This window comes from Mastigoproctus giganteus, chromosome 2 (assembly GCF_048544385.1).
Source record: "Mastigoproctus giganteus isolate SK-2022 chromosome 2, ASM4854438v1, whole genome shotgun sequence".
Lineage (NCBI taxonomy): Eukaryota > Metazoa > Arthropoda > Arachnida > Uropygi > Thelyphonidae > Mastigoproctus > Mastigoproctus giganteus.
In genome coordinates, this window is record NC_143576.1 from 165,861,923 (window position 1) to 165,879,192 (window position 17,270).

Here is a 17,270-nt window from a genome sequence, read left to right on the forward strand (position 1 = left end):
GTAAAGGGCAGGGTTTTTGTACATTGGTCTCATACAGTTTTTAAATTCTATACAGTGGAACCAACTGATGATGTTACCAACAGCAAATTCTAAATGGAAACATTCAAGGAATTAATGTTGGAGCTACTAGACTTTTCACGCAAATTAAGAAATACTGTTCAAGGTTTAGGCCTAAATGGATGTCAGAGGAACTAGTGAGATTCACAGCAGAGAATAAAAATGCATGGGATGCATATAAATTATCAGGCAACACGAGACTAAGGTAGAAATAAACTCGTCTGTGATGAATTCACAAAGGAGGTTAGGCAAGCGAAGGCAGATTAGAGAAATATTTGGCAAAGGATGCAAAGACTCCTTTACTTACGTAAACTCAAGAAGGAAGGGGATAAATCAGATTGGCCCACTTGATCCCCATGGTTCAACTGTCGATAATCCTGCTCAGGTAGCTGACAAACTGAATGAGTATTTTCATCTACATTCATACGAGGGGTTATTCAGGGAGGGGAAGTATAAGCCAGAAGTTTATCATACTCTAACAGGGAGCTAAATGATTTTTCAATAACTGAGAGTAAAGTGGGGGAGAAAAAGTTGAAGTTAAACATAAGAAAGGCACATGAGGTGGATGGGATCTATCCAGTTATATTAAAGGAGGCAGCAAAGTAAGTAAGCAAACCCTTAGCAATAATTATGAGAGCATGCTTGGATTCAGAAGAGGTCCCTACAGACAGCAGATATGCAAATTTAGAAAGAGAACCTCCTTTGTGATTTGGTTACAGACCAGCTTATATCTATCGTAGGCTTCCATGTTACCCATTAATTTATATGTACCCCATGCATTTTTCTTCTCTGCCACGTCTCATTAGTTCATCTGACATCCATTTAGGCCTAAACCTTGAACAATAATTCTTAGTTGGTATGTAAAGCCTAGTAGCTTCCAAGGTTAATTCTTTGAATGCTTCCCATTTTCAATTTGCTGTTGGTAACATCATCAGTCTGTCTCACCGTATAGAATTTAAATACTGTCTCAGACCTCTGTAGTCGCCTTTATGAAAGCAAAAACCCTTCTCTTTACCCTTGATGGCAGTTACCTCTTTGAGTAAATCCCACTTCAGGACAATGTGATCACTGCCATCTAGTGGTTTCATTATCTGCAGATTCTTAATGCATGAAGAATCGCTACTGATAATCGGATCAAGAGTATTACTCCCTCTAGTTGCCTCCCGAACATGCTGATGTAGAAAACAATCATTGAATAAATCCACAAAAGCCTTGCTAGTGTGTGAGTGACCAACCCACAAATTCCAGTCAATATCTGGGAAATTAAAATCCCCATTATAAGACTCTCTGATTTACTGGCCCACTCTACTTCCCTGTACAGTTTTTTATTATACTCATCAGAGTCATTAGGCCTATAACAGACTCCTACTTTCAATTTTGATTTCCCAGTGCTTATGTCACACCAAACTGACTCGACACTGCACTGTCCAGCGATGTCAACACTGCACTGGCTGCACTTCCTTGGATTTTGTGTTTCTTAACTAATAGCATAACCCCTCCTCCCTTCCTATCCCGTCTATTCTTCCTGTATAAGTTGTGCTCCCTAAATTCCAATTCTGCACTGCTTATATTTGTGTGACACCACGTCTCTGATATCCCAACAATATCTGCCTTTGATGATTTGAAGGACTTCCTAATTCATTTCACAAATATACGTGGTCTCAATTCCAATCTCGACGATGTCCATTTCCACTTGCAGTCTTCCAAACCCCATGTACTTTTTCTGACTGAATCTCAGTTATCAGTTGATTCAACTACTGCTCATCTCAGATGGCCAAATTATTTGCTGTATGATTCCTTTCGCCTCAAAGGTGGTACTTGTGCATATGTCCGTTCTGATATTCCCTGTCAGAGACTTGGCAATTTGGAATCTCCTCTCTTTGATCTTCTCTGGCTTAAAATCTCTCTACCTCATTGTGTAAAATTCATCTGTTGTCTCTACCGTTCTCCCAACTCCACTAATCACTTGGAGCTCTTTGACTTCCTCTCTTTGCAACTTGACTTTCTCCAGTCCAACTTTCCTAACAGTGAGGTAATTTTCCTTGGTGATTTTAACGTTCACAACTCCAGCTGGCTTCCGTTTTCTAGTCACACCGACCCAGCAGGTCGAGATGCTGAGGCTTTTGCAATTATTAATGACCTAGCACAGATTGTTCATTTACCTACAAGAATACCGGACAATCCTAATCATACAGCCAATACGTTTGATCTTTTTCTCACAAACAAACCTTCTAAGTACAAGGTTGAAGTGAGAGGTCCTTTAGACACTTCAGATCACAACTTGGTGATTGTCTCTTCTCCAATGGAACCTTTATCTCATGGCTATTCCCAACCTCGTATTGTTTGGCATTACAAGAATGCAAAATGGGATGACCTGCGAGACTTCTTTTCTTCTTTTCCTTGGTCGGATTACTGTTTCAAAACTTCTGATGTCAACGTTTGCTCAGATCGTGTCAGTGAAATTATTCTTGCAGGAATGGAATCCTTTATCCCACACTCCACTTTAAAATCTCGTCCTTTATCTAAACCTTGGTTTTCCAATAAATGTGCTAAGGCTGTCCAAGAGAAGAATGTTGCATATCGTAATTGGCTTGTTTCTAATTCTTCAGTTTCATTTTCTGCCTACACCAAAGCTCGCAACAATTGTAAAGCAGTTATTAATCAGTCCAAACTAGAGTTTGAACAGGCTAAGAGTAGAAAACTTGCTTCTTGCCCTAATGGTAGCCGAGCATTCTGGTCTCTTGCCAAAGCTATTGGCCGCAACTTTTGCCCATCTCTGCTCCCACCTCTGTCCAAACCAGATGGTTCTGTTGTCACTTCAGCCAAGGATAAAGCTGACCTGCTAGCATCCCATTTTTCTTCGAGCTCATGTATTAATGATCTAGGTAAAACACCTCCCACCATTCCTAACACGCTCCATTCAATGCCTCCTGTGGTCTTCCGTCAAAAGGATATCAGAAGGATTTTGATGAATCTTGATGCTAAGAAAGCTCCAGGTCCTGATGGTATTTCTCCACTTGTTCTCAAAACCTGTGCTCCTGAACTTACTCCTATTCTTTGCCGCCTTTTTTCACTTTCTTATTCCAAAGGTGTTTTTCCTTCTGCTTGGAAATTTGCTCATATCCAGCCAGTTCCTAAAAAGGGTGACAAATCCCTCCCATCCAATTATCGTCCCATTGCAATTACTTCTACTCTTTCTAAAGTAATGGAGAAATCAATTAACCGCCAACTCTTAAACTACCTAGAAACCTTCCGTCTGATCAACGATCGCCAGTATGGATTCCGTCAGTGTCGATCCACTGGTGATATTCTGGCTTATGTTACCCATTTATGGACTAATTCAATGGAAAGGTTCGGTGAAACACAAGTAGTTGCTCTTGACATCTCAATGGCTTTTGATCGTGTTTGGCATAAAGGTCTTCTAAACAAGTTTCCATCTTATGGTTTGCCAACTGTTTTTAGTAATTGGGTATCCAGTTTTCTCTCTGATCGCTCACTGAGGGTGATGGTAGATGGCTCTCTGTCTTCTAACTTCTCCACTAATGCCGGTGTCCCCCAAGGTTCAGTTCTTTCCCCCCACTCTTTTCCTCTTGAAAATCAATGACCTTCTTCCATTGACTGGAAATCCTATCCATAGTTTTGCCGATGATAGCACATTGCATTCAACTTTCCATTTTGAGAAACCTTGTCCAGCTCAATCAGCTTCAAGTTCTCGAAAATCTGCTGCCAATTCCTTAAATGCCAATCTTCAGGTAATTCTCCAGTGGGGCAAAGACAACTTAGTAGATTTCAACCCTTCTAAAACTCAATCTTGTCTTATATCTCGCAAAAAGGATTCTTCTGCTCCTATGCTTATCTTTAGTGACACTCCGATTTCTAGGCAAAATGATATATCTCTTTTGGGGATTACCCTGACTTCTAATCTCTCTCGGCACAAGCACATTACAAATATTGCTTCCTCTGCATCTAAAAAACTTGGTTTTCTCTTTCGCTCTCGGCGTTACTTTTCTTCCAAACAGCTGCTCACTTTGTATAAAGCGCAAATCCGCCCTGCCATGGAATATTGTTCCCACATCTGGGGTGGTGCCCCCAAAACCTCTCTCAGGCTTCTTGATTCCATTCAGAAGAGGGCAGTTAGGTTAATTAATGATTCATCTCTAACAGAGTCTCTCCACTCGCTTTCTCATAGACGCACTGTTTCTGATGCATGCCTCTTCTACAGATACTTCCATGGGCACTGTTCTTCTGAATTGGCTTCTATAATTCCCGCTCTCTCTTTCAAAACAGTCCGAACACGTGCCGCCACCAGCCAACATCCATTTACTGTCCAACTTCAAACCCACAGAACCAACTTTTCATCTTCCTCATTTATTCATTCAACTGCCGTTTTCTGGAACAACCTTCCTTCATACGTATTTCCTGAAAATTACAATCTACAGAAGTTCAAGTCCAATATCAACAAATATCTTCTTTCGTCTTCTCAACCTCCAACCCAAGCACGGTACTAAGTACTATAGGTTCTAATACCTCTCGTGTTTGGGGTTCTCATAAAAAAAAAAAAAAAACTCCTAGCATTGGTGTACATGCAAGTATACATGCTCATGTTCCTATTCTTAGCTACCCTAACACAACCCATGTGTTTCCTTGTACCGCAATGACTCCTGTGTCTCCTGATAATTTATATGCACCACATGCATTTTTCTTATTTGCCATGAGTCTAATTAGTTCATCTGACATCCATTTAGGCCTAAACCTTAAACAGTATTTCGTAGTTGATATGAAAAGCCTAGTAGTTTTAAAAAAGTTAATTTCTTGAAAGATTACCATTTAGAATCTTCTCTTGGTAACATCATCATAGTATTGTTTTAAGCTGTCTTACAACTTTTTCTACCATATTCAATGATTTATTCTCTTTTACTAGCACTCCTACTGGCTATACAAAACAACCGTTTGTGTTTTTCTATCAATGCGGCATGGGGAAGGAGAGGGGAAAGAGAAAATTTGTTAATAAATATACATTGGAAATATTAATATATACAAGAAAAGTTCATTGTATTTAATGAAAATTAACCAACCACATGAGACAGAATTCCACAAACTTGAGAAAAGTCTAATTAATATCCCACAAATTACTCTTCTTTTATTTGGTGCTTGAGTTTCATTCTGAAACAAAGTATCAAGCAAAAACTTCAATTTTTAAAGAAATTCTCTTAAGCTAGGTATAAACTCTGGATCAGGATATCTCTCCTCTGAGTATGAGACAATACTTATCCTGATCTATTTTCTTTTCAACAAAGCAGAAAACAAGGATAAGTTAGTATTCCTCGCAATTTTCATTTTAAGTAAAATAAAACATTCATTAATCCTAAATTTTCTGATAATATGTTTTGGACCAAGAATTAATGGAAATTTATTTATTTAAATTTTTATTATTTAAAATAATAAAAAAAATTAATAAACATAAAGAGCATAAAATGCAATATAAAATAAGAGGTTAAAACCAATATTTAAGTATATTTTAGTAAGAAAATTCATATACAACATCAACATACCAACGAATATCTGAATTCCGTGGGCAATTCTGCAACAAAACTGCCAGCAAATTACACAGAATACGAGAAGTTGATGAAGGTACATTTGGCTGTTTAAGAACCTGAAGTAGTCTAGATACCATTTCTAAATCTCTTACAATACGCATATTTGACTTGTGCTCACTGAAAAAAGAACAAAATATGATAAAGCAATAATTTCTTAATGAAAAGTTTTTCCAACCACCTTATGGAAGAAATAAATTATTGCATATTAATTTATTGTGATGCATTTATTTCCTAGCATAATATATATATAACTTTGAATAACAATATTACTGATATCATTACACAAAATGGCTAATGTATCAATAAATAAAAACTGCCACGAATTAAATATGTAATTCAATTAATTTAACACTGAATGCACAAAATAAAATCACCACACAAGAAAAAAAATTTTTTTTTTTTCAAAAATGAGGTAAACCCTCTAAGTCTGTTTGCAAATAATACAGCTTAGCTATGGTAGGAACTGCATCCTTTTTCAAAGAACAGGCAGGAAAATTATACTGTCTTATTAAAGGAGAGTGAACTCTCAAATTGTGAGGTTTAATCGCAAGACCTTACTGCACTACTATAGCAATAACACACACACACTTCTGTTATATATATAAAAATTTGAATGTTGCGTGGGAACTACATCTAGTATGGACTTTGGTGCTAGGTAACACTGCATACATCCTTTGTGAATCAGTGTGCCACGTGGCATCAAGCTGGATAGAGTTATTGAATATTTATGCTCATTTCTTTGGTGGTGTGTTTTGCGTAGTTTGCGATTGTTGTGATGGCTGATATGAAAGAGCAACATGCTTGCATCAAGTTTTGTTTCCTTCTTAATGATACAGCAGCAGAAAACCATTAGAAGTTGAAACAAGCTTTTAGTGACAATGTTTTAGGCCACAAGCAGACATACTACTGGTTTAACCATTTTAAAAACTGTTGAATGTCAGTTGATGACAACGATTGCTCTGGGCATTCATCATCAAGCACCACTCCAGAAAATGTCGCAAGCGTTTGGGTGGTGATCTGCAAAGACTGCAGGCGAACCATCCAAGACATTTGTGGCATTGCAGGACTGTCGAACGACACGTGTCAGTGGATTTTGTCAGACAAATTAAACACGAGAAGAATTGCGGCCAAGTTTGTGCCGATTACTGAGTGAAGACCAAAAGCAACATTGCATGGAAGTTAGCAGGGATCTTCAAGAATGGGCCAGGAGTGATCAAAACTTCCTTTCTATGGTCGTCACTGGTGACGAGAGTTGGGTATATGGGTATGACCCAGAAACCAACCAACAATCGTCACATCTTCGTCCTGACCAAAGAAAGCCCGACATGTAAAGTCCATGCTGATCTGTTTTTTGGACAATGACAGGATTATCAATAAGGAATTCATCCCTCCTGGCCAGACTCAATGCAAAGTTCTACTGTGACATCCCCAGGCAGTTAAGGGAAGCCATCAGGAGGAAAATGTCAAAATTTGCAGACAATGTAAAGATTGGTAGAGTAGTTAATGATCAGTGCCTAGCAGCACTCCTTCAGGATAACTTGAACTGGCAGCAAAAATGGTCAAAAAAGCAGCAGCTGTGTTTTAATGCAGCAAAACGCAAGGTCTTTCAGTGGAGGAATAGCACCTCAAAATAAATTATACAATCGGTGGGGTTGAATTAAAAATAGTAGAGGGAGAAGAGGATCTGGAAGTTATAAATACAGCAGATATGAAGTTTTCTGAGCAATTTAAAAGGCAGTCAGGAAAACCCATGGTGTTTGATGATTTATCAAACATTATCCTGTAGAGATATGGAGGTCACAGTCCCAATGTATAAGGCAATTATAAGACCACACTTGGAATACTGTGGATGGAGACCTCATCTGAAAAAATACATTGAGCTTCTTGAAAGGGTCAAAATATGGGAAACTCAGATGATGAGAACGGAAAATGGATGACAATATGAGGAAAGACTTCTAATATGTGGGCTACAGAGTTTGGCAACTAGGCACCTCAGAGGTGACCTGATTGAGGTTTATAAGGATCTGAGAAGGGTTAGTAAAATGAACGAAGGTATAGAGAATTCAAGAACTCACCTGGGGCATAAATTCAATTTACAGGGGAAGAGGCTTAGACTAGATTGTAAAAAGTTTTTTTTTTTTTTTTGCCAGCAAGCCATTGATCACCAAAACAGGTTACTTTCACGGGTAGTCGAGGCTGACAGTTTAAATAAATTCAAAGGTCAACTGAACAATTACCTGTTTGAGGAGGGAAGCAAACAATTTTCTTCCCTCCTCAGATTAGATAATTTTCTTATCTAGTCTGTTTCACCCCACCTCACCTGACCAGTGCAGCAAGAGCCTCTGGCTTCCTTCCACTGTACGGCTATTACTATTACAAGATAAAATAATATAATATGCCACTGCCTTGCTAAGACATCCAATCTACAACACAACAAATGAAATGATATGATATGGCTATTACTATCAAAAGATAAAATTGTATAATATGCCATTAGTTGCCAAGCCAGCTATGAAATAGGTTCCAAGCTTTATTTTTTTCTCGTTTTGTACTGTTACAGGCCTCATTCCACCAGTATTTAGCATGTCTTTTTTGGTTTGTAGAGGATTGAGAAACTGCCTCAGAAGCTGCTGCCAAAATTTGTGTGGTAATGTGCTCGGTGACTTCATCTATTGGTTGTGATTTAATAAATTGATCATCAAAATAAACACAGACTGAATATTTTGTCCAATTTGCTTTTGTGAATTTCCATTTTACTCTGTAATCTGGAGAGTGGAATTGTTTTGTCTGTATTTTACATATAATTGGAAAATGATTGCTGTTGTGTGGTTCATATATGGTTGGCCACTCCATACTGGGGAACAGTATGGGAGAACACATTGACAGATCAACTGCTAAAGTGGATCCTGTGGGTTTTTTTTTTTTTTTTTGTTAGTTGTTGGCGCATAGGCTTCTGTGGCCATAATGCACCTCCCAAAGTTTTTGCAGTACTTTGATCCAAGCCCGAGGCGGGAATCGAACCCACGACCTTTGGGTTGCCAGGCAGGCACTTTACCCACCCGGCTAGCCCGGTCGGCTAATCCTGTGGGTAGACAGACATAAGTAAAGTGCGATGGCCAGTATTTAGTAAGGTTAACTGCTGTTGATTCTGTAATGTCTCAATCGTCCTCTTTTATACATGCATGAAGATCCCCACAATGGGTGATACCCACTGAAATCTCCAAAGAGACTAAAAGGTGATAGCAATTGTGCTATAAGGTCTTCTAGTTCTTTTAGCATGAAAATTCTATTTGGTGGGAGGTATATTGAAACAAGAGTTAGTGTTATTCCAAGCGCAATATGCACAGCAACTTCTAAGTCAGTCTGCAGAGAGACATGTCAAGTTGGGATTTTAGAGGTAACTGGTATTGCTACTCCTCCATGCGCGTATTTTGCAGTATTCCTGTCTTTTATGTACATTGTGAAGTTTCTAATTGAGGGTTACCTATGGTGTTAAATTAGTTTCTTGCAGACAAACGTTCACTGGATTGTACTTATTGATCAGGTCACATATATCATCAGTATTGGCTCGTATGCCTCAGCAGTTCCATTGAAGTATGTGCTGCATTACTTGGTTTTAGCAGTTGACAGTTGAGGGTTGGTTTTCCCCACTCAGGTTACCGGCCCTGCCATGTGGAGGCAGGAGTAATGCCATGAGTGACCAAGCGGTTGTTAGGTTAGTTGGGTTAGTAACTCTAATAAAAATAAAAGGAAAGGTGTCTTTTCTTTCCTGACTAAACTTACGACTTGTAAACTGGATTTTTTTTTAAAGAACTTAAGAGAAACTAACGGGAAACTTAAAGAGAAGAGTAATTCCTTTAAAGGAGAATGCTTTGAATCACTTTATAGGGCTCAGAAAATCGCTTGGCCATGGAAATGCTTGGCACCCATGGCCAGAAATGAGTGTAATGCTATGTTTGTGCAGTATGTGTGTACTGTTATTTGTTTAGTTGTTTCTGACCACTTAGCTACCAGGAAGCAGAGATCACCAGGGAAGCTGCTTTCAAGTGCTCGTCCATGCCAATAAACAAAAATATATCAGGAAATCCTTGACTAAGAAGTACATGATTCTTACAGCTAGATATGTTACTACTACTATATTTTCCTTTTCAAATGGAATATTTACAAACAAATAAAAATAATAATAGTCAGGTTAGTTGAGCTGAATGAACAGATTAGTTTTTATTTCTGAATAGTTAGTAAAGTAGATTGTTTAATGAAATAATATGGTTCATGAAAACCAAAGCGATATATCTTATTGTACACGGTTAAATTATTAAATAATTATTGCAATTAGAGAAATCTTTGCATGTCCCCTTTTATGTAAAAACTTTCTTAACTTTTTTATAATATTATCAAGGTCCTCATTCCTTGGACATCCGTAACTAACTCTGACAAGCTTTACTCTATTTTAAAGAAAATGATGCAAAACTGGACTTGCATGTAACCATTATTTTTATTAAATTGATTCAAAATAAAATCTTTAATTGTTACAATGCCTACTAATAGACAGTTATTTATCAATTAGTCTGCATCCATGTTTAATTTAATTTTGTTTTGATTTAATTTAATTTATAACTGCCCAGCTATAATTGAATTCAGAGAACTGGATGAGTTTAAAGCAGGGGTTCACAATGGGACGATATCTCTTCCAAAGGGGAAAAAATTGGTTTTTGGGGGGCAAAAAAATCATGGGTATTGCAATGGTTTGTGGCCCTCCAAAGTTCAACCTATCCGACGACATCTTATTCCTTAATATTTAATTTCTCTCATTGGGTTTTCTTTTCCCCTGAAAAAAACTGATTTTTAATATACAGGTATATTATTGGTAAATTAATAAGAGGAGTTTACCTCAATATAGTACGTGGAACACTTCCGTATGTTACCCTCCAGAAATTAAGACGAAAAAATCGACAACTTACCGGTACATTAAAATAAAATATAAATAATTAAAGTAAAATATAAATAATTAAATAATCAGTTTAACACAATTCAAAATCAAATCAAAACAATTAAAATTCAAATTAACGCAATTAAAAGAATCTAACGAAAAAATTCAAAACGATTTTCCTTCCTACATTTGACACCTTTTCGTCCCCGTATCACATACTATGGGAGGTATTTAGACGATGTTCTAGTTATTACCGATAGTAGTACTATCCAAGACATTTTACATTTGTTTAATAATATTCATTCTAGACTCAAATTTACATTGGAAAGGGAAGATACGGATACTAAGTCATTAAACTTTCTAAATTTCACGCTTACCCGGGACTCGAACAAAATACAATTTAGCATCTATCGGAAACCCACAAACACCGGTATGTTTCTACATTATAATAGCTACCACCCGTTCACCTACAAAATATCGGTTATCTTTAATCAATTTCTAAATGCCTATAAATATTCAATGACGGATTCTGCTTTGGACTCAGAAATACAAATATTAACTAGCAGATTCTTGAACAGGGGTTATCCCATTAACACAATAAATCGAATTAGGGTACAAGCTAAGGATAGGATACAAAATACTGCACCAATCAACAATAGTAATATCAAAAAATAGTTTATTTCTGTCCCATATGTTGAACAGTGGCACAAACAGCTTAACAGATTCTTTAAAGATACCGAATTTAAAATTATAGCTAGGCCTATACGGAAGTTACACACTATACTGAACAATCGCTCGGTTCTTTCCGCGTTCGCAACACAAATTAATGATCTAGTATACAACATTTCTTGCGGCGATTGCGACTCGTCTTATCAGGGTTCGACGCGGTTTTCTCTTAATATTCGTGTAAATCAACACGAAGCCTCAGTTCGTGCTTCTCGTTCAGCAGCGTCAGAATTAGCCTTTCATGCCATTAACGAAAAACATACTTTTTTATTTAACGAGGCCAAAATACTTAACGTTCAACGTAATTATACGTGACTATTAATCGCAGAAACCGTTGAAATTAAATTACATGAGAATTCTGTTAATGTTCGGCGGCCATATTTGATCTCCGATGCGTGGACCTTTACGCGCATGCGCGAAGACACATAATCACTATTTAAGTTGCAGGTTTAGCCTGATTTGGTAATTTTCATTCCTGTGATCACGACAGTCGGTCGAAAAGCATTGTCAGCTTCAGGAAGGAAAATCGTTTTGAATTTTTTCGTTAGATTCTTTTAATTGCGTTAATTTGAATTTTAATTGTTTTGATTTGATTTTGAATTGTGTTAAATTGATTATTTAATTATTTATATTTTACTTTAATTATTTATATTTTATTTTAATGTACCGGTAAGTTGTCGATTTTTTCGTCTTAATTTCTGGAGGGTAACATACGGAAGTGTTCCACGTACTATATTGAGGTAAACTCCTCTTATTAATTTACCAATATTATTATCAACGTAGAACATATTGAGTATTACAGCTCTGATTCATACCATCAAATTAATTTTCAAACTCTTATTGACTATTTCATTCACTTCCTGTCTCTCCAGTAGTATACAATCGATACACACAATTATGGGAGATTTTTTGAATGGCTTGGTACAAAATTACATTAAATCTACACTAAGGTACTCGGCCCAAAGTTACCATATTTCTTTCCTAAAATATTGCCTTCAAAACAACATCGTTCCGAAGTTTGCTAGGGTGAATTTAAATCAAAAAATTTCAGGCATAAAACAACTATCACTGGCGACATCACGTAATATTGTTAAGCTTGCCTTAAAATCTCGATATTCGGATAAACAAAAATACCTTTCCCAGGTTAGGAAGCTTCGCGATAAATTAAAAAATTATCTACATCCGAACGATTGGTCTGTATTGAAGACCTCCATAGATTTGCGACGGGAAGCACAAGCCTCAGAAATAAAAAACAGACACGTTAATAAGTTGCAAACATTATCGAATAGTTCAAGACGCGTTCATGCGAATTCTAACACATTGTCGCGAGCTTGCGACCAAGTTCACACGAGTTGGGTGACATCCCCCCCACAGACACATAACGCACTACCACAGAATATGCCGGCTAGTTCACGAACACCCCCTCATCCAGTATCCAACGAACCGACATATCAACAGGTTACAAATCTTTCCTCGTGTACACTATCGCAGGACCAGATTTCACTTTTATCCAAAGGATTAAATTATAATTTACCACCTCGAAAGCTGCCAAAAAAAAATGCGTAATTGATATTGAATTTGGACTTCGTAGTGTTCCACAAAAAGATGTATTTATTCAACAAGTTAACCAAGTAGTGAATAACATAAAAGAAACGCGACTTCCTAAATTGAATACACATGACAGTTCAGCTTTACGAGAACTTCGAGAAAATAAGGACATTATTATACAGAGGGCAGATAAAGGAGATACAGTGGTAATACTAGATAAACATGATTATATTAATAAGTTAGATTCAGTTGTGTCTGATACCTCCACTTATCGTGAAGTGGACTCGACACTGTTTACCAATTTGGTAAATCAATACAATAAAACGTTAACCACATATCGTAAAAACGACTACATTACTATGGTTCAGTTGAAGGAATTGAAGTCCAGAACATACAATATTCCTGCACTTTTTGGTCAGGTAAAATTACACAAGCCTGGATTTCCGATTCGACCTATTGTTTCCTACAGGAACTCAGCATTTTCAGCCTTAGCCACACATGTATATAACATTATAAAACCTTTTAGACAGGTTATACAATTTGCGATTAAGAATTACGATACATTATTTAATAATCTTAAAGACTGTAGACTCGGCGACAATGACAATTTATTCTCATTAGATGTTACCTCATTATATACGAATGTAAACGTTGAATACACATTAGATATTATTTGGGATATGTTAAATAAAAACTCGACACCGATTAATTATACGAAGCTGCCTATTAAGGAACTTTTTCACTTAATTAAACTATTAGTTGAGGCTAACTACATCACCTTTCGAGACAAGGTGTACAAACAAATTTTTGGATTACCAATGGGTTTGAGTCTGAGTGGCTTAATGTCAGAGATCTATCTCTCAACGATTGAGCAGATACATTTGACACCTTTTCGTCCCCGTATCACATACTATGGGAGGTATTTAGACGATGTTCTAGTTATTACCGATAGTAGTACTATCCAAGACATTTTACATTCGTTTAATAATATTCATTCTAGACTCAAATTTACATTGGAAAGGGAAGATACGGATACTAAGTCATTAAACTTTCTAAATTTCATGCTTACCCGGGACTCGAACAAAATACAATTTAGCATCTATCGGAAACCCACAAACACCGGTATGCTTCTACATTATAATAGCTACCACCCGTTCACCTACAAAAGATCGGTTATCTTTAATCAATTTCTAAATGCCTATAAATATTCAACGACGGATTCTGCTTTGGACTCAGAAATACAAATATTAACTAGCAGATTCTTGAACAGGGGTTATCCCATTAACACAATAAATCGAATTAGGGTACAAGCTAAGGATAAGATACAAAATATTGCACCAATCAACAATAGTAATATCAAAAAATACTTTATTTCTGTCCCATATATTGAACAGTGGCACAAACAGCTTAACAGATTCTTTAAAGATACCGAATTTAAAATTATAGCTAGGCCTATACGGAAGTTACACACTATACTGAACAATCGCTCGGTTCTTTCCGCGTTCGCAACACAAATTAATGATCTAGTATACAACATTTCTTGCGGTGATTGCGACTTGTCTTATCAGGGTTCGACGCGGTTTTCTCTTAATATTCGTGTAAATCAACACGAAGCCTCAGTTCGTGCTTCTCGTTCAGCAGCGTCAGAATTAGCCTTTCATGCCATTAACGAAAAACATACTTTTTTATTTAATGAGGCCAAAATACTTAACGTTCAACGTAATTATACGCGACTATTAATTGCAGAAGCCGTTGAAATTAAATTACACGAGAATTCTGTTAATGTTCGGCGGCCATATTTGATCTCCGATGCGTGGACCTTTACGCGCATGCGCGAAGACACATAATCACTATTTAAGTTGCAGGTTTAGCCTGATTTGGTAATTTTCATTCCTGTGATCACGACAGTCGGTCGAAAAGCATTGTCAGCTTCAGGAAGGAAAATCGTTTTGAATTTTTTCGTTAGATTTTTTTCGTTAGATTCTTTTAATTGCGTTAATTTGAATTTTAATTGTTTTGATTTGATTTTGAATTGTGTTAAATTGATTATTTAATTATTTATATTTTACTTTAATTATTTATATTTTATTTTAATGTACCGGTAAGTTGTCGATTTTTTCGTCTTAAATTCTGGAAGGTAACATACAGAAGTGTTCCACGTACTATATTGAGGTAAACTCCTCTTATTAATTTACCAATATTATTATCAACGTAGAACATATTGAGTATTACAGCTCTGATTCATACTAACTGGTATATTATATTAGGAGTGATTTAATTCTACCACCTTTTTCTTTTCATAGGCATTAAATGTCTAAGTGCTTTCAGAGGTAACGTCTCTGCAATCCTTGCTATTTGCGCCTTTCTGATAGTTGCAACATGGTTTATTTATTTGTTCTTTTGTTTCATTGGTCAATATATGAGGCATGGTGGGATGAGGAAATGTTTCAGTCTATTGTTTCCACTTTCTAAGTGACAATTAGTATTGATTTATTGTTTCCATGTGGAAGTTGTTTATTCTTGATCAACAGTGCTTTTGTGAGTGACGTGGGCTATGAGAGTTAAATAAAAATAGTTTATATTTTATTATTTAATTCTTTGTAGTTATTCAACCTATCATCAATCATGTCAAGTGCCGAAAAGAAAAAGTGTCGACAGTATCTGGATGAATATCTAGCTTATGGTTTTATTGAAAGCCCATTAGACTCAAGACAGCCTATATGACTTATGTGTAATAGTTTTTCAAATGAGGTTAAGAATCCATCAAGACTTTTAGATCACTTAAAAAGGAAACATCCTGATAAAATTGATAAACATATAGAATATTTTAAAAATTTAAAACAGAATTTTGAGCAACGTAACACTGTTGCATCCTTATTTAAGAAAAACACACAAACAAATGACGATCGAATTATTGCGTCTTATAAAATTGCAGAAATAATTACATAAATTGGTAGTGCTCATGCATTTGTTGAGACTGTGATATGACCTACATTACAGACTAATTTCAACAGTGATGCATCAAAATCCTTCCAGTATTTTAAAAGCATTGTCAGTGAGAAATGATTCAATTTGAAGACGAATCAATGAGATGTCAGTTAACATTGAAGAGCAGCTAATTCACAAACTAAAAACAATAAAATTTTCTATTCAGATTGATGAATCCATTACTGACAATAAGGCCCTTCCAATGGCATACGTTCGTTATTTCAATGATGATTGTAAATTGCAAGAAGAGATGTTGTTTGTAAAATCTATAGAAACTGAATGTAGTGGAGCATCCAATTTTGTTGCTGTGAAAACAAGGTTTGATGAAAAACAAGTATCACTGGAAAATCTGGTATCCTGTTCCATTGATGGTGCTGCCTTCATAGTTGGAAGACAGAGGTTTTATAGCCCACCTAAAGAAAGTATGTCCTGAAGTGAAGTTCTTGTAATACACAGCATTGTGCACCGCCATCGTCAGGTTGCAAAAAATATTATTCCAGTTCTTTATCAATCTCTCAGTACAGTTATTAAAATCATCAATAAAATAAAGTCACATAGCAAATATGATCACCTCTTCAGAAAATTTTGTGTTGATAATGAAGAACAGTATGTTAGATGGCTTTCTAAAGGAGTGTATCTAACAAGATTTGTATGCCTTTTTAATACAATAATTAGTTTTTTAGAAAATAAAGAAGACAGATTTAGCAAAGGAGATCAACAAACATAAAAACAACATATACTATATGGCTTGGATTTTTCGAAAACTTAATGCAGTATCACTTCAACTTCAAAGGAAATTAATTACCATGATAGACTGCAAACGCATATCAAAAGCCTTCACTGAAAAACTGAAAATATTTGAAAGCAATTTAATGAGAAAACAATTTCATGCAAGAGTTGGCTGAAATCAATGAATCGCTCACCCAGAATGATCTTAAGAATTATTCAGATCATTTATCGATAAAGAATTATTCATTCATTAAGAATTAAGAATTATTCAGATCATTAAGCAGGGATTTGGCCCAATCTGCAATAGAAATTTTCGGAGGGACTGTAATGTCAGTTTGAGTAGAAATAGAATGACTGTGTTGAGTTGCTTCTGCATATGTGCATTTCGGCATAAACTCTATAATATGCTTTTTGGCTTCCTGATACATCACTTTGTTTTCTGTTTTGTATTTTTGTATTTCTTTCCCCACTCTACACATTTCACAATTTTTTGAATATGATGGATGGTTACCTTTGCAATTGGAGCAGGTGAAGGAGGTTACAGTACAATCAGCTCGAGTGTGTTCTGTTGAACCACAGTTTGGGCAAATCATAGTGCCATAGCATGCTACCTGGGAGTGTCCATATTTCTGGCACTTATAACACCTGATGGGTTTCGGTATATATGAATGTATACGACAATTCAGATACCCTGT

General features: G+C 36.2%; 1 protein-coding gene across 3 annotated transcripts in view; it reads right to left on the reverse strand.

Annotated features, from left to right (window-relative positions):
- bchs (WD repeat and FYVE domain containing 3 bchs) overlaps nt 1-17,270 on the reverse strand; it is a 1,877,108-nt gene that overhangs the window by 1,161,426 nt on the left and 698,412 nt on the right. For all 3 annotated transcript variants that reach the window (XM_090389621.1, XM_090389619.1, XM_090389620.1), the window contains exon 30: nt 5,610-5,771. In XM_090389621.1, coding sequence (XP_090245747.1) covers nt 5,610-5,771 — 162 coding nt within the window. The remainder of the gene's footprint in view (nt 1-5,609; nt 5,772-17,270) is intronic.